Genomic DNA, 26,080 nt, shown 5'->3' on the forward strand with positions numbered 1-26,080 from the left:
TCCCTATGTTCCCTATCATGTCTTCTTATTCTCTATAAGTTCATATTCCCTGCATGTTCACTCTATTCATCAACTTTTTCTTACATGTTTTCTGTGTTCACCGTATGTTCACTGTGTTCATTCCCCTTGTCGGAAAATCCGACACCATTTAATATATCATACAGATAATAGCTGTATTGTATAAACAAGTAACCCATAGAAAACGTAACTTGTAGTGGAATTACCATCTATAGAAAACGGGATATCATCACCACATACTATTATAATTCACCAGCTATTCTGCTGGGAATTATTCTTAAATACATTAGTCTTTGGACTTTACCATCATAAAAACATCTTATATAAATTAACTTAATTATCAATATTAAAGTAGAGTAAATGTGACCCTTCTATCACTTTCTGAAATCTGGACAAAGTAGGCCAGGCGTCAGAGAGTGAGGAAGGAGGGCAGCCATTGTTGTGTCACCTCCGAGACGTGTGGAGTAAATTTGGCTCCTATCATATCTGGACAATGTCGGCCAGACGTCAATAGAATGGAGTGTTAGATGCAGCCATTGTTTTATATTGAGACCAGAGGCTCACACGGGAGCAAATTCGGCTCCTGTTAATTTTACTTGGACGTAGTGTTATGGAAACCAAAGGTACCATCTCCATTGTCAACACGCTGTCTACAAATTCAAGTTAAGTGTCTATCCGAAACCCGTTTATCATTCATTTATGGCCATTAATGTCAGGATATAGGGTGATCCGGTTAGATCATGTGGAAGCCTCAAACTAAAGGTAATTAAGCCAGGTCTTTAATGTTCCATATACTGTATAGTGTTTTCTCTGATATAGCTTGTCATATATAGGATTCTGGCTTCACAGCTAGCACACTTTTGACAGGTCAAGACGAGGATGCAAGGTTTTGTGCACCAGTTACTGGGTGATATGGAAGCTACCTCAAAGAGGATAATTTGGTGTCTACACCCTAGTTATACCTGGTGGACTAGCCTGCTGTACTATAAGATAAGGAACCTCTTCAATGTATGTAGTTAATTCTGTAGTTTGATTGGCTGCATATATATTAATTTAATAACCCCCCCTAATGTGTAGAGGATCGATTTGTGAGATTAAGAGATTATTGCAGAAATACAGTCCACTTATCATTATACAAATTGCTATCGAAGTATATAAATTAACGTAAATATAAATTCATATAAATTAAATAAATATAAATCTCACAGGTCGGTTCCCACACCCCTACTTAACCTCAATTTTTTTTATGTTCTTTGTTTCTTTAAACCAATTTGTTTCTTCCATTCACTAACTAGTTCTTTGTCAAATAATATTATACTGCAATACAGTCCCCTCAACAATTTTAGTCACCCAGTTTTTATTTACAAAACTATGTCAAAGTAATTCTCGTCGTCTACTTAATAGTTCTACCAACCCCGTTCTTAAACAAATCTACACTTTATTCAGTTCCAAATTTACAAAGACAAACCTTTCTTGTAACTTCTTAACTAAAAATCTTTCACCAATCAACTAAAACATAGTCACTTTCCTCATTTCTCAACTAAACTTATTATCCAATCAACCAAAAAATAGTCAAAGGAATCTTTCCAACGCTGTTCATAACTAAACTTATTCCCTAGTCATCAGAAAAATAACCGTGTTCTTCATGTTTCATTGTCATTTCATAACTAAAATTATCCATCAATCAACAGAGAAAGTCATATTCATCATCATTGTTCTTAACTAAATTATGTTTTGTCAAGTAAGAAAAAATAACCAAAGATAACTTTCATCGCTGTTCTTAACTGACATTATACTTTGGGGAGCACAAAAATAGTCTCCCTCGTCATGTTTTGTCTTTTCCTTAACTACAAGTATTCATCAGCCAAATAAAAAATAGTTACTTCATCATGTTTCCCTGTCATTTCTTAACTGAAATATCACTTCTCTCATCTGAAATAGTCATGTGTAGCCTCTTTCCAACACTGTTCTTAACTAAAGTAGCCTTTCACTTTGCTAAAATAGTCATATTCATCATTGTTCCTAACTAAAATTATATGTCGTTAAGTACATCTTCATTAAAGTTATTCTCGGAGCTATCAAAATTAATCTCTAAAACAACAAAAGTTAATCTCGATCAAAGTTGATCTGCAAGTTATCTTCGAGACATCAAAGTTACTCTTCATTACATCAAAGACTCATTCAAATACTACTCTTGTTCTCAGAAGTCATTCTCAAAGTCATCACCGATTTTCTCAGTCACCAAAGTTATTCTCTGAGTTAACAAAATACTACTCATGTTCTCAAAAGACATTCTCAAAGTCATCAAAGTTATTCAAAGAGCTAACAAAAGTTATTCTCGGAGTCACCTTCGTTCTTCAGAGAAACTTTCCAAAACATCTTTGTTCATCAAAGTTATTCTCGGAGTCATCAAAGGTATTCTCTAACTCACTTTTGGTCATTAAAGTTAATTTCTATGTTATAAAAGTTTGTCTCAGAGACATCTAAAGTTAATCTTAGAGTTATCAAATGTAATCTCTAACTCACTTTTGTTCATCAAAGTTGATCTCAGAGTTAACAAAGGTAATCTCTAACTCACTCTCGTTCATCAAAGTTGTTTCAAAGTCATCAAAGTTAATCTCAGAGTTATCCAAAGATATTCTCATGTCCACAAAAGTTATTCCAAGAGACGTCAAAGTTAATCTCAGACATCTTCGTTCATAAAAGTTATTCTCAGAGACATCTGAAGTTATTCTGTAAGACATCAAAGTTATTCTAAGAGCTATTAAAAGTTATTCCCAGTCATGATATGTTATTCTCTAAGTAACCTTCCATTCATCAAAGACATTCTCTAAGCTCTCAAAGTTATTCTCTAAGACAACAAAGTCATTCTCAGTCATCAAAAAGTTATTCTCAGACTCACCTTCGTTATTCAAAGAAGCCTTCTGAGACATCCTCGTTCAACAAAACTGTCCTCAGAGCCATCAAAAAGTTAAATACAGTCATCAAAGTTATTCTCTAAGTAACTTTTCGTTCATCAGAGAAGCTTTCTAAGACATCTTTGTTCATCAAAGTTGTTCTCTAAGACATCAATGTTGTTCTCTAAATTATAAAAGTTAATCTCTAAGGTACCTTCGTTTACTAGAGAAACTTTCCAATCCATCTTCGTTGATCAAAGTTATTCTCAGAATCATCAAAGAGATCTCTAATTCCCCTTCGTTCACCAAAAAGTTGTTCTCTAAGACACCTTCGTTCATCAAAGAAACTCTCCTTCCATCATGTTATTCTTTAAGACATCTTCAGTCATAAAATTTCTCTCCAAAATGTAACTAGTTCAGCTTTTCATACCAAACCTGCACTTCTGTTAAAATATATTTTCTTAGTCACTTTACCCTAAAACTGTTCTCAGAACTACACTGCCCAAATCCTACGTAACCTATCCTCTCCACCCAATGTTACTTAGTTAACGTAACGTTCCTAAACCTAACTTTACCTATCCTAACTTAACTTACCTTACCTTTACCTATCGTACCTAACTTAACCTGCATAACCTAACTTTACCTATCGTAACATGACTTACCTTACATTACCTATCTTACATAACCTGCACAACCTAACTTGCATAACTTATCTTACCTATCCTAACGTAACCTAACTCGCTTTACCTAACTTAATCTTACATTCCCAAACTGATGTATCCTAACTTATCTAGTCCAACCAGACATGATCTAACTTACATAATTATTCCTGCTTGTCTTTTGTGTTTCGTCAATCATTGTCTCATATTCATTTACTCATTTCAAGGGTTAATTTCTCAAATGGACATTTTTGCATTTCAAGTGTTATTTGTTTAAGATTGGGTGTTTAACCATTTCAAAGGATTTTTGTTATATAAGGGAATTTACTCGTTTCAAGGGCAAATTTCTCAAATGGTCATTTTTGCAGATCAAGGGTTATTTGTTAAAGTTCATCAAGTTGCTCATAAGTTGTATTTATTATGCTTGTTATTATTTATTCTTATTCCCCAACCCCTTAACCTAACCTCTTGTAATCTTAGTGTATTTAGTAGGTTCTAGCATATGTTCTTATTCCCCAACCCTTTAACCTAACCTTTCAGATGTAGTTTATTGTGTTTTTTGACGTATTTGTTGAATATATTATCCTTTTCCTAACCATTCAGATGTAGTTTTGTTTCTCCTGTTTGTATATTTTTACCCAAACTCACCATCCCAACTAAGTGAATGAGAGTGAGCTCTCTCACTCATTTGCTCAAATGCTCTCTTCTTTCTCAAATTCAAGTCTAAATGCTCCCATTCTCGCACCCTCACTCTCATTCACTTAGTTGGGATGGTGGGTTTGGGTAAAAATAAACAAAAAGGAGAAACAAAACTACATCTGAAAGATTAGGAAAAGGATAATATATTCAACAAATACGTCAAAAAACACAATAAACTACATCTGAAAGGTTAGGTTAAAGGGTTGGGGAATAAGAACATATGCTAGAACCTACTAAATACACTAAGATTACAAGAGGTTAGGTTAAGGGGTTGGGGAATAAGAATAAATAATAACAAGCATAATAAATACAACTTATGAGCAACTTGATGAACTTTAACAAATAACCCTTGATCTGCAAAAATGACCATTTGAGAAATTTGCCCTTGAAACGAGTAAATTCCCTTATATAACAAAAATCCTTTGAAATGGTTAAACACCCAATCTTAAACAAATAACACTTGAAATGCAAAAATGTCCATTTGAGAAATTAACCCTTGAAATGAGTAAATGAATATGAGACAATGATTGACGAAACACAAAAGACAAGCAGGAATAATTATGTAAGTTAGATCATGTCTGGTTGGACTAGATAAGTTAGGATACATCAGTTTGGGAATGTAAGATTAAGTTAGGTAAAGCGAGTTAGGTTACGTTAGGATAGGTAAGATAAGTTATGTAAGTTAGGTTGTGCAGGTTAAGTAAGATAGGTAATGTAAGGTAAGTCATGTTACGATAGGTAAAGTTAGGTTATGCAGGTTAAGTTAGGTACGATAGGTAAAGGTAAGGTAAGTTAAGTTAGGATAGGTAAAGTTAGGTTTAGGAACGTTACGTTAACTAAGTAACATTGGGTGGAGAGGATAGGTTACGTAGGATTTGGGCAGTGTAGTTCTGAGAACAGTTTTAGGGTAAAGTGACTAAGAAAATATATTTTAACAGAAGTGCAGGTTTGGTATGAAAAGCTGAACTAGTTACATTTTGGAGAGAAATTTTATGACTGAAGATGTCTTAAAGAATAACATGATGGAAGGAGAGTTTCTTTGATGAACGAAGGTGTCTTAGAGAACAACTTTTTGGTGAACGAAGGGGAATTAGAGATCTCTTTGATGATTCTGAGAATAACTTTGATCAACGAAGATGGATTGGAAAGTTTCTCTAGTAAACGAAGGTACCTTAGATATTAACTTTTATGATTTAGAGAACAACATTGATGTCTTAGAGAACAACATTGATGTCTTAGAGAACAACTTTGAAGAACAAAGATGTCTTAGAAAGCTTCTCTGATGAACGAAAAGTTACTTAGAGAATAACTTTGATGACTGTATTTAACTTTTTGATGGCTCTGAGGACAGTTTTGTTGAACGAGGATGTCTCAGAAGGCTTCTTTGAATAACGAAGGTGAGTCTGAGAATAACTTTTTGATGACTCTGAGAATGACTTTGTTGTCTTAGAGAATAACTTTGAGAGCTTAGAGAATGTCTTTGATGAACGGAAGGTTACTTAGAGAATAACATATCATGACTGGGAATAACTTTTGATAGCTCTTAGAATAACTTTGATGTCTTAGAGAATAACTTTAGATGTCTCTGAGAATAACTTTTATGAACGAAGATGTCTGAGATTAACTTTGACGTCTCTTGGAATAACTTTTGTGGACATGAGAATATCTTTGGATAACTCTGAGATTAACTTTAATGTCTTTGAAACAACTTTGATGAACGAGAGTGAGTTAGAGATTACCTTTGTTAACTCTGAGATCAACTTTGATGAACAAAAGTGAGTTAGAGATTACATTTGATAACTCTAAGATTAACTTTAGATGTCTCTGAGACAAACTTTTATAACATAGAAATTAACTTTAATGACCAAAAGTGAGTTAGAGAATACCTTTGATGACTCCGAGAATAACTTTGATGAACAAAGATGTTTTGGAAAGTTTCTCTGAAGAACGAAGGTGACTCCGAGAATAACTTTTGTTAGCTCTTTGAATAACTTTGATGACTTTGAGAATGTCTTTTGAGAACATGAGTAGTATTTTGTTAACTCAGAGAATAACTTTGGTGACTCTGAGAAAATCGGTGATGACTTTGAGAATGACTTCTGAGAACAAGAGTAGTATTTGAATGAGTCTTTGATGTAATGAAGAGTAACTTTGATGTCTCGAAGGTAACTTGCAAATCAACTTTGATGACCGAGATTAACTTTTGTTGTTTTTAGAGATTAATTTTGATAGCTCCGAGAATAACTTTAATGAAGATGTACTTAACGACATATAATTTTAGTTAGGAACAATGATGAATATGACTATTTTAGCAAAGTGAAAGGCTACTTTAGTTAAGAACAGTGTTGGAAAGAGGCTACACATGACTATTTCAGATGAGAGAAGTGATATTTCAGTTAAGAAATGACAGGGAAACATGATGAAGTAACTATTTTTTATTTGGCTGATGAATACTTGTAGTTAAGGAAAAAGACAAAACATGACGAGGGAGACTATTTTTGTGCTCCCCAAAGTATAATGTCAGTTAAGAACAGCGATGAAAGATATCTTTGGTTATTTTTTCTTACTTGACAAAACATAATTTAGTTAGGAACAATGATGATGAATATGACTTTTTCTGTTGATTGATGGATAATTTTAGTTATGAAATGACAATGAAACATGAAGAACACGGTTATTTTTCTGATGACTAGGGAATAAGTTTAGTTATGAACAGCGTTGGAAAGATTCCTTTGACTATTTTTTGGTTGATTGGATATAAGTTTAGTTGAGAAATGAGGAAAGTGACTATGTTTTAGTTGATTGGTCCCCCTCCCCGCTCAGCTCGTTGTCGCCGTGTGGGGGCTTAGTGGGCGGCTGCTGGAGTGTGATGCTCCTTGGGACAGTCCTCTGTCCTTTTCTAGCCTTGTGCTCCTGCTGCCGTCCTCTCCAATTCTGCTGGGCATCTTTTCCTTTTCCTTCTGTTTCGTTTTTCTCCCCCCTCTTCTCCTATCTGCTTGCCGTTTCCTACCGACCTTTTGCTCGTTCTGGTTCTTCCCTTGGACTTCTTCTATTTTGACGCCCGGGTGCTTGAGGAGGCATACTCATGCACCCGTAGAACTGCAGTACCCGACGTCGAGAGCGAGGGGAACCTTTTATTGTCAATCCCCACTTTGTCACTGAACCCGATCTCGACGGACTGTCGGTTTCTTAAGGTGGCGTTTGTGGGGCGTATACTCGCGACGCACCCCTAGGAGGCCCCGACAAGGTCGGCGATAGCTTCTTGTTGGGTGTCCTGCCTCTAATTGTGGCTCCATGGTGGGTGTGGGGGCACATTCGTGAGTGAATTCTTTCTTTCGTCAAGATGATTACCCCTGCTTCGGCTTCTTCTGGTTTACCTTCTCAGGCTCGTGGGGTGGGCGACCAAGCCCCCGAGTCGGTCCGTATTGGAAGACCGGGCTCTGTAGCCTCCGCTGCATTGGGCCCCGACCTTGCTCCTCCTTTGGCCTCTCTGACTCCTTCCTCTGGCTCCCCTCCCTCCTCTGTGGTTGGGTCGAGCCCCAAGCCCCCAGTGGTGACTACCTCGTCCCCTGGCGTGGCTCCTTCTCTAGTTGTAACTACTGCGCCTTTTAACCCCTCTCTCTCTGGGGGTTCTCACCGCCGTCTTCGTCACGGCCGCCCTCGCTCGATTCCTTCCAGTTCTGCTACTTATCAAGCCTTGTTTGGTCCCGCTTCGTGGGCCAAATATTTTGATCTCCTCCCTCTTGATTCTGCGCCTCCTGACGATTTCTCCCTCCATCGACATCTCATTGATTCCGTGGATGCCTCCATTACTTTCAACCCCACTCGTCTCGGTACACGTGTCGTTGCTGCTCCTTCTCAGGATGCTGCTTCCCGCTTGGCTGCCTTATCCTGCCTTGGCGAGACCCCCGTTCGGGTCTCGAAGAACGTTCAGTTGAATGCCAGTGTTGGCACTATTTTGCTCCCGCCCCATGTTGCGACCGGTGTTCGGGACCTACGCGACTGCCACGACGATATTCGACATATCCTCGCTGCCCAGGGCCATTCTATTCTCCAGGTGGACACGTTTACTCGTCCCCCTCGTGGTAGTCGCCGTCAACCCCTCCGGGTTGTGAAGATTACCTTTGATGGTAGGACCCTTCCACCCTCTGTCATTCTTGCTGGTGCCAGGTGCTCTGTCCAGGAGTACATTCTTTCTCCTCGGCTCTGCAACAAGTGCTGGAGGTTTGGGCATGGTGCCCTCCGCTGCTCCGGGACTGTCTCTCTCTGTCCTTTGTGTGGTGGCGAAGGTCACTCTAAGTCGGAGTGCGCTTCTCCCCAGGCTCGTTGCCTCAACTGCGGTGAGGCCCATCCTACCTTCTCCCGTGCGTGTGTCCATTACAAGCTTGAGGCAGCCGTCCTCAACTTGAAGCACCGGGAGCGTTTATCTTTTCCTGAGGCAAGGCGCCAGGTTCGCCGGCTCCCGCCTTATGCTAATATCTCTTATGCTCGCGTGTTGCGCTCTTCCTCTCCTCGTCCTTCCCGCCTTCCTCAGACTCACAACCGTTTCCAGGCCTTGGACCCTGATGCGCCCACTGCCCCCTCCTCTGTCCCTTTGGGTTCTCTCCCGAAGGATCCTCCTCCTGGTCCTCTGTCTGGGGTTCCCCTTCCTTCTACCCGGTCTGTCGTGTCTTCTGTGTCTCCTTCCTCGTCCCCCTCCGATCCTCCTTCCCATCCTCTTCCTCCATCTATCGGCTCTCCCCGCCGCCTGTCGGTGCGGGCGGATGTCCATCGCTCTCCTAACGGCCGTCGTGTGTGCTCTCGTTCGGCTTCTCCTGTTGAGACACTGGAATCCGTTGCCCGGTACGTAGTTGCTGGGACACCGGTCTCTTTAAGTCAGAAGCGTAAGCCTGGCTCCTCTCCTTCCTCTTCCCCGGCGGGTAAGAAGGCTTCGCTTTCTTCCTCAGCTCCTCCTTCTGGCTCTGTTGCTCCTTCCCCTCCCGTTTCAGTGCTTGCGCCCCCTGTTCCTGCTATGGAGGTTTCTTTGGCCCCTGCTTCCCTTTCGGTTGCTGCTCTTGCTGGGGTGCGCTCCTCTCTTTCTACTCCCCCTCTTCCTGCTGCTGTCCTTGACTGCTCCTCTCCGTTGTCTCCTCCTCCTCCTCCTCCTCCTCCTCCTCTGGACCCTGCCCGCCCACCTCTGATCTGTTCTCCCGTTTCCTTCCCTCCGTCTTTGCTCAGTTTACCCATGCCCCCTAACCCTGACTTTGCTGACCCTGATCCCGACCCTGATATTCTTTAACGTGCTCTGTTGGTCTTTCGCCTTTGTTTCTTCCTTGTTCTCTGTTTTTGTCCTTTCTCTTCTCGTCGTTGTCCATTCTTCAATGGAACGTTCGAGGTTATTACGCCAATTTCCTCGAACTCCAACTTCTGGTTTCGCGGTTTTCGCCCCTTTGTGTCTGTCTCCAGGAGCCGATGCTTGGTGCTCGTCCTGGTCGTTTTCGTGGCTATTCCTTTCTCTCCCCCCCCCCCCAGCCATTGCTGGGGCTTCTAATTCTTCTGCTCTCTTGATTCGGGCTGATGTTCCCTTTGTTCCTTTACTTTTTCCTTCGCCTCTCCATTGTTCTGCTGCTCGTATCTTTGTGGGGAAATGGTACACAGTTTGTTCCATTTATCTCCCCCCGAGTGTCCCGCTCTCTCTTCCTGATTTGAAACACCTCCTAGACTCCTTGCCGGAGCCTGTGCTCCTGCTGGGTGACTTCAATTGTCGTCATTCTCTTTGGGGTGACGTTCTGACGAATACCCGGGGTCGCCTCCTTGAGCCGTTTCTCCTCTCTTCTTCCCTGTCTTCTGAATTCTGGTGAGCCCACTCATTTGGACTCTCGAACTCGCACCCTTTCTTGTCTTGATCTTTCTCTCTGCTCTTCTTCTCTTTACTTAGATTTCACATGGCAGGTTCTTGATGACCTCCATGGAAGTGATCATTTCCCCATCCTTGTTTCCTTTTTCTCTTTTCGCCCTTCCCTCTCTTTCCCTAGGTGGCAGTTTGCTAAGGCGGACTGGACCCTATTTTCCCTCAGTGCTACTCTCTCTGACCTCTCCCTTCTGCCCCTCTCTCGCGCTCTCCTCCTTTTTCCTGACACTGTCTTCGACGCTGCCCTCCGCTCTATTCCTCGCTCTTCCTCTCGGGGTCCACGGAAGTGCGTTCCCTGGTGGAATGCGGACTGTGCTCGGGCTGTCCGCTGTAAGCGTGCAGCCTGGAAGAAGTACCGCCGTAGGCAGACGACCGATTCTTTTCTTTTCTTTCGGAAAGCGAGTGCGGTGGCCCGTAGGGCCATCCGTACGGCTAAACGTGAATGTTGGGCATCTTATGTCTCGACAATTACGTCCGAAACCCCTCTGGCCCAGATCTGGAAGCGTATCCGCAAGATAGCGGGTAAGTTCGTTCCCGATGTTTCACCGGTCCTTCACCTCCATGATACTCTTGTGGCGGACCCGTTGCAGGTCGCTTCCGAACTGGGTTCCCACTTTTCTTCTGTTAGCTCTGGTCTTCATCTTCCCCAATCTTTCCTTCTTCGTAAACCTGTCCTTGAGTCTCGTCCTTTAGATTTCTGCACTCATCTTCAGCTTCCCTATAATGATCCCTTCTCTCTCTCTGAACTTCGTTCTGCCCTGGCCCTCTGCGGTTCTACGGCGGCGGGCTCCGATGGTATTCATTATGAGATGCTTCGCCATCTCCCTCCGAGCACGTCTCAGTATTTACTGAGTCTGTATAATCGGATCTGGGAGTCGTCGTCAGTCCCTGAGGACTGGCTCGATGCCGTTGTCCTCCCTGTTCGCAAACCGGGGTCTCTGGGTACTTCCCCTAAGGACTTTCGCCCTATTGCTCTCACAAGTTGTGTCTGCAAACTCTTTGAACGTATGGTTAACGTTCGTCTGATGTGGTTCCTGGAACACCATCACCTCCTCTCCCCTTCTCAATTTGGTTTCCGCAAGTGCCGCAGCACGACAGATGTCCTGGTGAACTTGGAGGTCTATATTCGTACTGCTTTTGCTGCGAAGACCTCCGTTGTTGCCGTCCTTTTTGACCTAGAAAAGGCTTACGACACCACTTGGCGTTATCATATCCTATCTCAACTTCATTCTTTTGGCCTTCGTGGTCATCTCCCTCTCTTTCTCCGCAGCTTCCTCTCTCGTCGTTCCTTTCGGGTGCGCCTTGGTACCGCTCTCTCTCCCTCTTTTCAGCAATACGAAGGTGTGCCCCAGGGTAGTGTTCTGAGCACTACTCTTTTTCTGGTTGCCCTCAATGGTCTTCTTTCCTCTCTTCCTTCTGGTGTCTTCTCCGCTCTCTATGTCGATGATCTTACCCTTTGTTGTCAGGGTGATGATTCGCCTCTCCTTCAACGCCGGCTTCAACTTGCGATTGATGCCGTGTCGTCTTGGGCCGCAGGTCATGGCTTCAAGTTCTCTACTTCTAAGACTTGTGCCATGACTTTTACGCGGAAACGGGTTGTTCTTCGTCCCTCTTTGTCACTTTATGGTCATCCCCTTGAATACAAAGATTCCGCGAAGCTTTTGGGGTTATTCCTTGACACTCGTTTGTCTTGGTCTCCCCATATCTGTTACCTCCGTGTTGAGTGCTCTAAGGCCCTTACCCTCCTTCGGGTCTTGTCCCATACTTCTTGGGGGGCAGATAGGCGCACTCTCCTTGCTTTACATTCTTCTCTCGTCCTGTCTAAGCTCGATTATGGTTGCCCTGCTTACTCGTCTGCTTCTCCTTCTACTCTTCGCCGTCTTGATGCTTTGCACCATACTGGGTTGCGCCTCAGTTCTGGTGCCTTTCGTTCGACTCCCGTCCTTAGCTTGTATGTTGACACTGGCTTCCTGTCTCTCCAGGACCGCCGTGATCGCTACTGTCTTCGCTATCTTGCGCGGTCCTTGCAACATCCTTCCTCTCGCCTCTGTCGTGCTTTAACTTTTACCCCTCCTGCGGTTCCTGTTCCTCTTCACCACCTCCCTCTTTCTGTCCGGTTATCTCGCCTGCAGGATTCTCTTTCCGTTCGTATTTCTGATGTTTCTCCTCGTGTTGTTCCTTCTTTGCCCCCGTGGAGGGTCCCTCTTCCGCGGTTTTGTACTTCCTTGACCCGTATCACTAAAGCTTTTACCCCTCCTACGGTTCTAAAACGCCTTTTCCTCGAGCACTTTTCTTCTCACTCCCGCTCCGTTTCTGTCTTCACCGATGGGTCTAAGTCAGCGGACGGTGTTGGCTACTCTGTTGTTTTTCCTGATCGCACTTATATGTGTCGCTTGCCTCCGGAGACTAGCATCTTTACAGCGGAACTTTATGCTATTCTCTATGCTCTTCGTCTCCTACTTTCTCGTTGTCAGTCTTCCTTTGTAGTTGTTGTTGACTCTCGTAGTGCCCTCATGGCTCTCGGGTCCTTTAATCCGGTTCATCCAGTGGTTGTCAAGATCCAGCATTGGCTGTTTCTCGTTCATAGTAAATTTAAGTCGGTTGAGTTTTGTTGGGTTCCCAGCCATATTGGTGTGTCTTTAAATGAGCGTGCGGATGCTGCCGCCAAGGAAGCTGTCCGCTCTTGTCCCATCTCTCGTAAGGGCATTCCGTATTCCGACTTTTACCCGGTTATCCATTCCTCAGTCCTTACCCGTTGGCAGGCTTCTTGGTTGTCTGTTACTGGTAACAAGCTACGTACTCTTAAATGTTGTGTTTCCTCGTGGCAGTCCTCCTTCCACCGTAACCGGCGGTGGGAAACAGCTCTGGCGAGGTTGCGTATTGGCCATACTCACTTAACCCATGGTCACTTGATGGAGCGCCGCCCTGCTCCTTATTGTCCTAGTTGCATTGTCCCTCTTACGGTCGTGCATGTCCTTCTTGAATGTCCTGACTTCCAGGACGAGCGTATGTCTTGCTTTCCGACCGCCCCTCGCGGTCACCTGTCCCTCGATAGAATTCTTGGTGACTCGGATACTTTTGATATCGTTCGCCTTATGCGTTTTTGTTCTCGTATTGGCATCCTTGGTGATATTTAGCGCCCTCTGATTATTTTGCGTATTTGATGGTGCTACATAGCCTTCCCGGTTTGGTGCCTTCTTTTGATAATTACTTACTTACTTCTCCTTCTACTCTTCGCCGTCTTGATGCTTTGCACCATACTGGGTTGCGCCTCAGTTCTGGTGCCTTTCGTTCGACTCCCGTCCTTAGCTTGTATGTTGACACTGGCTTCCTGTCTCTCCAGGACCGCCGTGATCGCTACTGTCTTCGCTATCTTGCGCGGTCCTTGCAACATCCTTCCTCTCGCCTCTGTCGTGCTTTAACTTTTACCCCTCCTGCGGTTCCTGTTCCTCTTCACCACCTCCCTCTTTCTGTCCGGTTATCTCGCCTACAGGATTCTCTTTCCGTTCGTATTTCTGATGTTTCTCCTCGTGTTGTTCCTTCTTTGCCCCCCGTGGAGGGTCCCTCTTCCGCGGTTTTGTACATCCTTGACTCGTATCACTAAAGCTTTTACCCCTCCTACAGTTCTAAAACGCCTTTTCCTCGAGCACTTTTCTTCTCACTCCCGCTCCGTTTCTGTCTTCACCGATGGGTCTAAGTCAGCGGACGGTGTTGGCTACTCTGTTGTTTTTCCTGATCGCACTTATATGTGTCGCTTGCCTCCGGAGACTAGCATCTTTACAGCGGAACTTTATGCTATTCTCTATGCTCTTCGTCTCCTGCTTTCTCGTTGTCAGTCTTCCTTTGTGGTTGTTGTTGACTCTCGTAGTGCCCTCATGGCTCTCGGGTGCCTTAATCCAGTTCATCCGGTAGTTGTCGAGATCCAGCATTGGCTGTTTCTCGTTCACAGTAAATTTAAGTCGGTTGAGTTTTGTTAGGTTCCCAGCCATATTGGCGTGTCTTTAAATGAGCGTGCGGATGCTGCCGCTAAGGAAGCTGTCCGCTCTTGTCCCATCTCTCGTAAAGGCATTCCGTATTCCGACTTTTACCCGGTTATCCATTCCTCAGTCCTTACCCGTTGGCAGGCTTCTTGGTTGTCTATTACTGGTAACAAGCTACGTACTCTTAAATGTTGTGTTTCCTCGTGGCCGTCCTCCTTCCACCCTAACCGGCTGTGGGAAACAGCTCTGGCGAGGTTGCGTATTGGCCATACTCGCTTAACCCATGGTCACTTGATGGAGCGCCGCCCTGCTCCTTATTGTCCTAGTTGCATTGTCCCTCTTACGGTCGTGCATGTCCTTCTTGAATGTCCTGACTTCCAGGACGAGCGTGTGTCTTGCTTTCCGACCGCCCCTCGCGGTCACCTGTCCCTCGATAGAATTCTTGGTGACTCGGATACTTTTGATATCGTTCGCCTTATGCGTTTTTGTTCTCGTATTGGCATCCTTGGTGATATTTAGCGCCCTCTGATTATTTTGCGTATTTGATGGTGCTACATAGCCTTCCCGGTTTGGTGCCTTCTTTTGATAATTACTTACTTACTTAGTTGATTGGTGAAAGATTTTTAGTTAACAAGTTACAAGAAAGGTTTGTCTTTGTAAATTTGGAACTGAATAAAGTGTAGATTTGTTTAAGAACGGGGTTGGTAGAACTATTAAGTTGACGACGAGAATTACTTTGACATAGATTGTAAATAAAAACTGGGTGATTAAAATTGTTGAGGGGACTGTATTGCAGTATAATATTATTTGACAAAGAACTAGTTAGTGAATGGAAGAAACAAATTGGTTTAAAGAAACAAAGAACATAAAAAAAAATTGAGGTTAAGTAGGGGAATGAACACAGTGAACATACGGTGAACACAGAAAACATGTAAGAAAAAGTTGATGAATAGAGTGAACATGCAGGGAATATGAACTTATAGAGAATAAGAAGACATGATAGGGAACATAGGGAATACAAGAATGAACACTGAACATGTGAAGAACATGCTAAGAATTGAAATCAACTATTTTTTTCACCTAATATGCTAACACCATATGTCTATATGGTGAGAGATGTAACGAAGATGGACTAAGTTGTACTTTATTTAAAAATGTCATTTTGGGCTGCAAAGTTGATTGCGTTACGTTACGTTACGTTACATTGTGTTACAGAGGGCTAAACTGGTATAGGTCAATATTCATATGCTATGAGATGTAATGGAGATACTGTGTTTGGCTAAATGAGTTCACATTTCAATAATGATATTCGGACAACAGCCAGAAAGTTGATCTCTACGTTACTTAATGATGATATAATGCGATGCAATCGTGTGCTAATATTTTATTTGTGTTAGAATGTAAGGGCTATAGGAGTTTGTCTAGACTTGCATACATTTTCAAACGCTATTTATGTAGGCAGTAGAAAGACTGGTTTCCCATTACGCTACATTGACTGTGTTACAAGAACTGAAAAACAGACTTAACCCAGACCTATTTCACTATCGACTCACCGGTCTTATTCTCATCGATTGGTGTTTACATTGGATGATGTAGGTCTTAAGAGAGACAGCCTTGATGGAGAAAGATACGTGAACAGCGGCAGCAGGAGAAAGGAAATGATGTTACTTTCCCCAACTACTAAATGATCTGGAGAGACAGAGAGACAGAGAGACAGAGAGACAGAGAGAGAGAGAGAGAGAGAGAGAGAGAGAGAGAGAGAGAGACCGAGAGACAGAGAGACAGAGAGACAGAGAGACAGAGAGACAGAGAGACAGAGAGACAGAGAGACAGAGAGACAGAGAGAGAGAGAGTGACTGAGAGACAGAGAGACAGAGACAGAGCGAGAGAGAGAGAGAACAGCAAATTATGATTTGTTATAATAATAAGATTGAAGACCAGCTTATGACTGGATATTCTTAAAAAAAATGCTATTTCAGCAAAGAATGATGATACTAAAGCTTAGAACAGAACATCCGGTCTGGGAAGGGAGCAGTGATGGTTCGGGCATGGAGGGGGGTGGTAGGGGTGTGGGTATGGTGGATGGGGAGAGGATAAGGCCGGCCCATTACATCCTCCATCTCACTACAGCACAAACCGGCACGAAGGTTGGACCTCAGCGAGAGGGGCTGCCGATTCATTCATTCAGGAGTCTTGCTATGATAACGCCTGTTGTGTGTGATACAACCTCTGCACAGCAGTAATGGATGTAGGACGAAGAGGTGATGGAGATTGAGTAAACATGCATACATTTCAATGATATTTATTTGAGCCAGCAGATGATGTGATCACAGTTAACAAGAATAATTTGTAGGTAGAGATCGCGTCTCCGTGATGATGTGAAATGTTTCTCTCTTTTAGTAAACGCTAACCTCCGGACTTTGAGTTTACTAAGTGAAGAGACGTGTGGTGGACTTTAGAGCGGGACAGAGAGACAGAGACAGAGAGACAGAGAGACAGAGAGACAGAGAGACAGAGAGACAGAGAGACAGAGAGAGACAGAGAGAGACAGAGAGAGAGAGAGAGAGAGAGAGAGAGACAGAGAGAGACAGAGAGGCAGAGAGAGGCAGAGAGAGGCAGAGAGAGACAGAGAGAGACAGAGAGAGACAGAGAGAGACAGAGAGAGACAGAGAGAGACAGAGAGAGACAGAGAGAGACAGAGAGAGACAGAGAGAGACAGAGAGAGACAGAGAGAGAGAGAGAGAGAGAGAGAGAGAGAGAGAGAGAGAGAGAGAGAGAGAGAGAGAGAGTTCTTGACACACTATGTAACCCGCATATAATGTAGAGAGAGAGAAGCTGTATAAATAATCAGATAGCTTGTTAATCAATGTGTGTCAAACTCCCAGGACTGCATTTTGGAATTTGTATGTTGCGCTCATGGTTCACCTTTGAGAAAGAACATTGTCACACTCAATGCTATGTGCCGGTGAGAGCTGTGTCATGAGAGAGTATGGTATGCCATATTGCTGTCACTCCCCGCAGTGTGGTGGTGGTGGTGGTGGTGGTAAGTGGGTATGTCCTGCTATGTGGATGGAGGGGGGGGGGCATGACTGACTGACTATGTTAGAGGTTGATGATGACATTCGCAACAGTTAGGCCTCAGCCTTTGAAGAGGTAACCCATGTGGACATGTGGTGTCACTCTTCATAGCTATGTGGTAGGTATAGCCCACATATCCTTAGCGCTCTGGAAGCAGGGAGGGTACATAAAACTGTCATTCTTTAAGAAAAAATAATGACTACTTTCACACACAAACCCACTGCCCGCTGTTACCTCCCTTTCCCCTCCTTCTCCCCCTCCAATCTTAAGACCCTGGTCTCTCACGCTCCCCTCAACACTTCCTGCCCATGTAGGGGGAGAACTAATGGACGTCATTGATATCCTCTCAGGTATTGAGGCTCCCCCCTCCCTTCACAACATAACCTTCACTCCTCCTCTCCCCCCTCCTCTTCCTCCCTACATGACTGCATACCAACCACTTAGCTTCCAACCCCAACATGACACTCTCTCAAGTGACGCCTGTCCGGATGCCACGCGTCATAACATCCGGGAAATTACCCTCCCAAACCCTCTGCGACTACGACGACGCGCTGCGACGACGACGACGCGCACCACCTGGCACTCAACAACATGACCTCTCATCTTTCCTGACCACATACCATAACACCGGACGCTCACACGCGTCCGAAACGCGCCAAACTTCCGGGAAAATTCCCCCCAAAACCCTGTGTGACTAGACACCTGCGCACCACCTGCCCAGCTGACTTTAATAGAGCCACCTGGGCAGGTGGTGTGCGCGGTTCTAGTCACACTTTACACTACTAGCTTTTAGTTACGTAGGTACTATGTTATAGCGAGAACGGGTTGCTTAGTTTTAATGTCTTGTTTATTAAATAATGCAAGTTTTCCTAAAGTCAAGAGTATATTTCTCTACCTCATTAGAGTATATAGGAATATTTCTGTTTAATGCTCAGGGCACAAAATCTGTTGAAGATACACTGTTTTTATGTTGTTAATTATACAATAGAGTGATGTTCTTCTTGCAGCCAAAATTTAATTAAGCTGCGTCCCTGTAGCTTCTCTGACACTTTTGGTCTGTATTCTCTCAACCAGATTAGAACCTTCAGGTCCTGCATTAATGACGGTAGAACACTGGCCTTCATGTGGCATTGTATAATTACTTGTACACCAACTTACCTCAGCTTCAGTGGTGTAATTTTTTAAAGTTTGCTTCGGTGTAGAGTCAGCAATGAATATGTAATTCAGAAGTACTCCAACCAGCCGCCGTGTTGATTTTTCTCTAGCGCCCACTGAAAGCCCAGATGCCAAGCATGTCCGTATGTGAGGAAGGTCGAGAGTCAGCCTGTTTTCTGGGCTTAAACCCAGCCCTAAAGTCTGCAATGATTCAGGACAATTTAAAAATGTAGAAAAATAATTGGTTACAGTAAATTATGCATGCTCATTAAATTTGACTTTGGAAAATTTTGTAATCTTCTCAGTAACATATTGATTTTTTTTCTGATTAGTATAAGTATTTGAAAATTCTACCAAGTACCATGCCAGGTGTACGATAACTTACGACCGACTTACTATAATGTCTCGCGGATAGAAATGATTTACAAGAAGGTCACAAACGTCGTCCAGGTGTTCAAGGGTCAGCCCCAAATATTCCTGCTCAGTGAAGCTCATCATGACTCCCGAGTTCTTGCAGACCTGAACGTGAGGGTTCCAATACCCTACAGAACAATAAATTAAATATTTTGATACAAATTATACTGAGCAATATCGTTATTCGCAATATATTTACTCAAGCTTGGTTAACGGTAAGAGTTGAGATACCATATTGATATACCTTAATATAACAGTCATAATCCATGACATAAGACATTACGTTTTTGTGAATAGCTTAGGACGTAGGAGTTACAGTGAATCTTCTTGGAAGTCACATGAGTAATTTCAAAGCAGTCATCATGGGATTACAGAAACTAGAGGCTGAATCAATGCAGTTACTGTAAGCATCTTATACAGATCTTATAATGCAGGCGCCTTTTTTAAGGCCCAAATCTACGATGTTGTGGGGAAGATGTTAAGATTTGTTCCTAGGTGGTGAGTCCTGGTTCAAAGAAAACTTATGATAGAATGAGGGTGTGCTTGTGAGGGGTGAATCTTTCTTCAATAACTAAAGTACCTCTTTTTACTATGGCTAGAAGAACTTGGACGGCTAGAAGAACTGTTGTCTTGCCTCGGTATACTCAGTATATAGGCAAGACAACAACGTCTCTCTCTAGGCGATTAACAATGCACAAAAAACAGGCCTTATCAAGGAATATATATTCGCTACACACAACGAGACGATCATCAGGGATATTTTGACGAGTAACACCAAAATCATTGATAGATTCATTGATAACAGAAGATTAGACATTAATAAAGATTAATAAAGACATTAATAAAGAATAAAGACATTAATAAAGACATTAATGCAATGTCTCTGGATATCTTTTTGCCAGGCTTGAAAGAGGAGTACCCAGCAGCTTGTTAGTATCATATCTCAGTGGATCTTCCTTCCGCTACTTTGGCTCTGTGGCGACTTTTGATAGTTGGAGTATTTTCTTCTTGATTTGCTCCATAAACTGTGAAAAACTTGGAGGTATTTGAACCTGTACAACAGGTAGAACAGTAGCAGATTTTGCTAGTGAGTCTGCCTTTTCATTACCATCTATGCCAATGTGACTTGCTATCCAGTTTATGATGATTGACAGTCCCAGATTATGGGCTTCTTTTCCTATATGTTGGATTTCTGTGAGGAGTTGTATATTATCTCTGTGCTGACTGGATAACAATGCCTGGAGCGAAGATTTAGAGTCGGTATGAATGATGACATCATGTAAATTATTCTCAATTGTATAGTTTATGGCCTGCTTCAGGGCATATAATTCTGTTTGCAATGTTGAGCACCAACTATTCATGCTCCAGTAAGCTTCATGGTTGGTAGTGTAAACTGCTGCCCCTGCAGAACCTCTTTCTTAATCAACTGATCCGTCTGTGAAGATGTGAGTCTTTGTAGGTCTTGAGATGCTCCAAGCCTCTGCGAGTCACATGCTGATTTTTTAACTGGTAATCCTTCAATGATTATCTTTAGACTCGATTCTTCCCATGGAGAAGGCTGCCGAAAGTGTTGATACGGTTAATTTTACCCTTTGTTTTTAATGGTCCATTTCAAGCCCACTTCCTCTAGAATCTTGACCAGATTATCCGTCTATGCACTTGTTTTATATAGAAGGTTTCTCTGAAGCGATCTGTGTATGCTGTCTTTGATTGGCAGTCTGGCGGTGGTTCTAACAGGTTTTGCTGTTATGGTGGCTATCTTTTGTTTGATCCTGTTTTCTAATGCTGGTAAGTTGGTTTCCCTTCTTAGATTCTCTGTACGCGTCCATATAGGTGCTCCCAGCATTGTTCTGAGAGCATCATTTTGAGACACTTCCAGTTTCTCTCATTGGTTATCACTGAGGGATGTTAGAGCAGAAGCAGCAGAGTCAATGAATGACCTAACTCCTTGAACGTAGTACATTTTGAGTACTGGTAGGGATGCACCATCTCTAAGACTTGCCAGGGAGCGCAAAGCTGAGTTTCTGGCTTTATAACGTTGCCGAAGATATTCAATTTCTTGAATTAATTTCAACCGACTGTCTATTATGACTCCTAGGTATTGAAAAGAGGTAATCCACTCAATTTCATGTCCTTGTATTGCGAGTCTGATGTCTTCAGTTCTCATTGTAACAGCCATGGATTTTGTTTTATTGCTGTTTATTTTCACTGCTATGCATTCCGCTTTCCCTGCTGATAATATCTAGGCATTTTTGTGCATGGTTCCTTGCGCCTTGCCATTGATGATGACCACAAAGTCGTCTGCATAGTTAAGTAGTTTGGCTTTTGGTAACTTGAGCTTCATGAATTATTCCTTGAGACAGTTGAAGAGGAAGGGGCTTAGTATTCCTTCCTGCGATGTTTCATTTTGCAGCCTCTTTGAGGTCGATGTTTTTCCTTATAATTTGACTTTAGATTCTCGCTTAAGCAGGTTTCCTTTGGCAAAGACAAGAGCGTGTCCTTTGATTTCCTTATCCACAAAGCCTCACAGTGTAGCTGGAGCATTGGCTAACTCGAAGGCTTTTTCAAGGTCTTGAAAAATAAGGATTCCAGTTTTGTCATTGATATGATCCAGGAGGGAGGTAAGGCATTTTGTGATTCCAACAACTTTTCTGTAAGCAAACATATTTTGGTGTAGTGGATTGGCTTTCTATTCAATTCGATTAAGATCCATTCTGTCTGCTGTTTTGGCCAGACAGCGTGTTAATGAGATGGGTCTTGGATTTCCTTTGTCTTTAGGTTTTGGAATGGGAACTATAATTGCACTGTTCCAAGAGAGTGGTCGAGTTCTTGTCACCCATACTCTGTTAATAAGATTCAAGAAGGCGTCTTCACCCCTTTTCTCCTAGCTTGGCCAGCATGTTGTAAGTGATTTTGTCCTCGCCTGGAGCTGTATTTTTAGTTTTCTTTGTAGCTCTTCTGAGTTCTTTCAGACTGAAAGGTTGGTCTAGTTCGTCAGGTCATCATCTATTTTTTTTCCATCTTGCTGCTTGAAGTCTTTGTTGGTGGGTCAGTTGCTTGAGGAAGTTGAGTGGAACTGGCTCAAGAAGCAAATAGATTTGCTAACCTTTCCGCTTCTTGCTCTGGATGAACATGATGCGGCGGAGCAGGAGGAGATTTTCCTTGGGCCTTGTTGATCTGCCTTCAGATGTTGCCCAAGGATGTATGCTGATTTAGCTTGGCACACCACTCGAGCCATTTTCCTTCTCTGATTTTTGCTGTTTCTTCGTGCACATGATCTCGGACAGCTCTAAGAAGTCCTTGATTAGTTTCGGTTCTATCTCTTCTGAAATTCATTCGTGCACAATTTAGTCTGTTATGTAGCTTTTTGAGTTAGACGTAACATGATAGAGGTTTACAAGTGGATGAATGGATACAACAAAGGGGATATTAATAGGGTTTAAAAGTATCAACACAAGACAGAACACGAAACAATGGGTATTAATTGTATACGTTTAGATTTTGGAAAGACTTGGGTAAATACCGGTTCGGTAGCAGGGTTGTTGATTTGTGGAACCAATTACCGCGTACGATGGTGGAGGTGGGGTCCCTCGATTGTTTCAAGCTTCGGTTGGACATATATATGAGTGGGAATGAGTAGGTATAAATAAGAGCTGCCTCGTATGGGCCAATCGGCCTTCTGCAGTTACCTTAGTTCTTACGTTATTATGAGACCTAACGAAACGCATTACTAGGTGTCAGACACAAATCAAAAGTACAAATGAACTTTGTAGAGTTAATTTTTAAACTTCCTGCTTCAATGAAGAAAAACATTACGAATATCGAGAAGATTCGTGCCAGAATCTGGCATGAATCATGGGTGACTTTAATTTTAGTGGAATAAACTGGGTGAACAAAACAGGGAATAATAAGAACATAAGAACAAAGGTAACTGCAGAAGGCCTATTGGCCCATACGAGGCAGCTCCTATTCTATAACCACCCAATCCCACTCATATACTTGTCCAACCCGTGCTTGAAACAATCGAGGGACCCCACCTCCACAATGTTACGCGGCAATTGGTTCCACAAATCAACAACCCTGTTACTGAACCAGTATTTACCCAAGTCTTTCCTAAATCTAAACTTATCCAATTTATATCCATTGTTTCGTGTTCTGTCCTGTGTTGATACTTTTAATACCCTATTAATATCCCCCCGGTTATGTCCATTCATCCACTTGTAAACCTCTATCATGTCACCCCTAACTCTTCGCCTTTCCAGTGAATGCAACTTAAGCTTTGTTAATCTTTCTTCATATGAAAGATTTCTAATTTGGGGAATTAACTTAGTCATCCTACGCTGGACACGTTCAAGTGAATTTATATCCATTCTATAATATGGCGACCAAAACTGAACTGCATAATCTAAATGGGGCCTAACTAGAGCAAGATATAGCTTGAGAACCACACCAGGTGTCTTGTTACTAACGCTGCGATTAATAAATCCAAGTGTCCGATTTGCCTTATTACGAACATTTATGCATTGATCCTTTTGTTTTAAATTCTTACTAATCATAACTCCCAGATCCCTTTCGCAATCCGACTTCGCAATCACAACACCATCTAGCTCGTATCTTGTAACTCTATCATCATTACCTAACCTCAGAACTTTACATTTATCAGCATTAAACTGCATCTGCCAATCCTTTGACCATTTCAAAACCCTATCTAGATCAACTTGAAGTGATAGTGAGTCCTCCTCCGAATTAATTTCCCTACCGATTTTCGTATCATCGGCAAATTTGCAAATGTTGCTACTCAAACCTGAATCTAAATCATTTATATATATTATAAACAACAGAGGTCCCAGGACAGAGCCTTGAGGCACTCCACTTACAACATTTTCCCACTCTGACTTGATTCCATTTATACTAACTCTCTGTTTCCTTTGGTATAGCCATGCCCTAATCCAGCTTAATATAGCACCCCCAATACCATGAGACTCTATTTTTTTAATCAGTCTTTCATGTGGCACTGTATCAAAAGCTTTGCTAAAGTCAAGGTATACAACATCGCAATCCTTACCACTATCAACTGCCTCAACAATGCTAGAATAAAAAGATAACAAATTTGTTAAACATGAACGGCCATTTATAAAACCATGTTGCGACTCAATTATTAATTTATGTTTTTCAAGATGAAGACGAATTTTATTTGCTATTATAGATTCGAGTAACTTTCCCACAATAGACGTTAGGCTAATTGGTCGATAGTTAGACGCAAGTGATCTATCTCCTTTCTTAAAAACTGGTATCACATTAGCAACTTTCCAAAACTCTGGCACTCTGCCTGACTCTATTGATTTATTAAATATGGTTGACAGTGGGTCACAAAGCTCCTCTTTGCATTCTTTAAGCACCCTAGCAAACACTTCATCCGGCCCTGGGGATTTGTTTGGTTTGAGTTTTACTATTTGTTTAAGAACATCCTCCCTGGTAACTGCTAAACTCGTCAACCTGTCCTCGTCCCCACCCACATAGACTTGTTCGGCTGAAGGCATATTGTTAAGTTCCTCTTTAGTAAATACAGATACAAAATATTTATTAAAAATACTACTCATCTCTTCATCACTATCTGTTATTTGACCTGTCTCAGTTTTTAATGGACCTATCCTTTCCCTAGTCTTAGTACGATATAACTGAAAAAAACCTTTAGGATTTGTCTTTGCTTGCCCTGCTATGCGAACTTCATAGTTTCTTTTTGCTTTCCTTATCTCTTTTTTAACATTTCTAACCAGTTGTACGAATTCCTGTTCTAAAGTGACCTCCCCATTTTTAATCCTTTTGTACCAAGCTCTCTTTTTACCTATAAGGTTCTTCAAATTCTTTGTTATCCACTTTGGGTCATTAGTATACGATCTATTCAATTTGTATGGTATACTACGTTCCTGTGCTTTGTTTAGAATATTCTTAAATAAGTTATATATTGAATCCACATCGAAATCCCCATTTAAGTCACCTATCGCTGGGTTCATGTCTCGCTCCAAGACCGGCCCACACCCCATACCCAAGCCTTTCCAATCAATTTGACCCAAAAAATTTCTTAGGCTATTAAAATCAGCTTTTCGAAAATCTGGCACTTTAACAGAATTTTCTCCTACTGGTCTATTCCATTCTATGCTAAATCTGATTTCTTTGTGATCACTGCTCCCTAGCTCACTCCCTATTTCGATGTCATTAATTTGCGTTTCCCTGTTAGTTAACACTAAATCTAAAATATTATTTTCCCGTGTTGGTTCCTTAATGTGTTGCGTAAGAAAGCAATCGTCAATTAATTCTAGAAAATCTTCTGCTTCACTATTCCCTGTTTTGTTCAACCAGTTTATTCCGCTAAAATTAAAGTCACCCATGACATAAATACTGTTAGATCTAGATGCTCTAGATATTTCATCCCATAGATGCTTTGCTTCCATTCTGTCTAAATTTGGTGGCCTATATATTACTCCTATTATAATATTATTAGCTTTTTCGTTTAATTCAATCCAAATAGTTTCTGTGTGTGGCTCTGTTTTGATTCCCTCTTTGAGACTACATTTCAAATTGTCCCTAACATATATGGCTACTCCACCTCCTCGTCTAATATATCTATCTGTGTGAAATAGTTTAAATCCATATATTTGATATTCAGCTAATAGTTCTCTATTTTCTACATTCATCCACGTTTCGGTAAGTGCAATAATATCTATTTTTTCTGTGCAGACAAGAGCATTTAATTCGTTAATTTTATTTCTTAGACTTCTACTGTTAGTGTAATATACCCTAAGTGAATTGTTATTTTGCGGACCTTCTCTTTCCCTGATCGTTTTGCCAATTCCTTTCTCCCACAAACACATACTTTTATTACCTCCTTCCTCCAAATCAATTCCCATACCTCTATCTACTAACAGTTTAAACCCAAACAAACACCTCTAACCACTTCTTCTAGCGAGTTCGCAACAGCAACAACCCCAGCTCTCGATAGATGCACCCCATCACGAGCATACATTTCATTTCTTCCATAGAAGTGTTCCCAGTTGTCTATGAAAGATATTGCATTTGATTTGCAATATCTTTCCAGCCGGCAATTGACACCAAGTGCCCTCGATATCCATTCATTTCCCACTCCCTTTCTTGGAAGAATGCCACATATGATCGGGATTCCTCCCTTGCTCCTAACTAACTCTATGGCTGTTTTATACCTCTGAATCAGTTCCTCACTCCTGACTCGACCAACATCATTTCCTCCCACGCTAATGCAAATAATGGGATTGT

General features: G+C 42.1%; 1 protein-coding gene across 1 annotated transcript in view; it reads right to left on the reverse strand.

Annotated features, from left to right (window-relative positions):
• LOC123760096 (uncharacterized) overlaps positions 1–26,080 on the reverse strand; it is a 114,716-nt gene that overhangs the window by 77,436 nt on the left and 11,200 nt on the right. The window contains exons 2-3 of the mRNA XM_069325251.1: positions 18,773–18,918; positions 18,380–18,577 (exon numbers count right to left, since the gene is read on the reverse strand). Coding sequence (XP_069181352.1) covers positions 18,380–18,577; positions 18,773–18,874 — 300 coding nt within the window. The 5' untranslated portion in view covers positions 18,875–18,918. The remainder of the gene's footprint in view (positions 1–18,379; positions 18,578–18,772; positions 18,919–26,080) is intronic.

Source organism: Procambarus clarkii, chromosome 16 (assembly GCF_040958095.1).
Source record: "Procambarus clarkii isolate CNS0578487 chromosome 16, FALCON_Pclarkii_2.0, whole genome shotgun sequence".
Taxonomy (NCBI): Eukaryota; Metazoa; Arthropoda; class Malacostraca; order Decapoda; family Cambaridae; genus Procambarus; species Procambarus clarkii.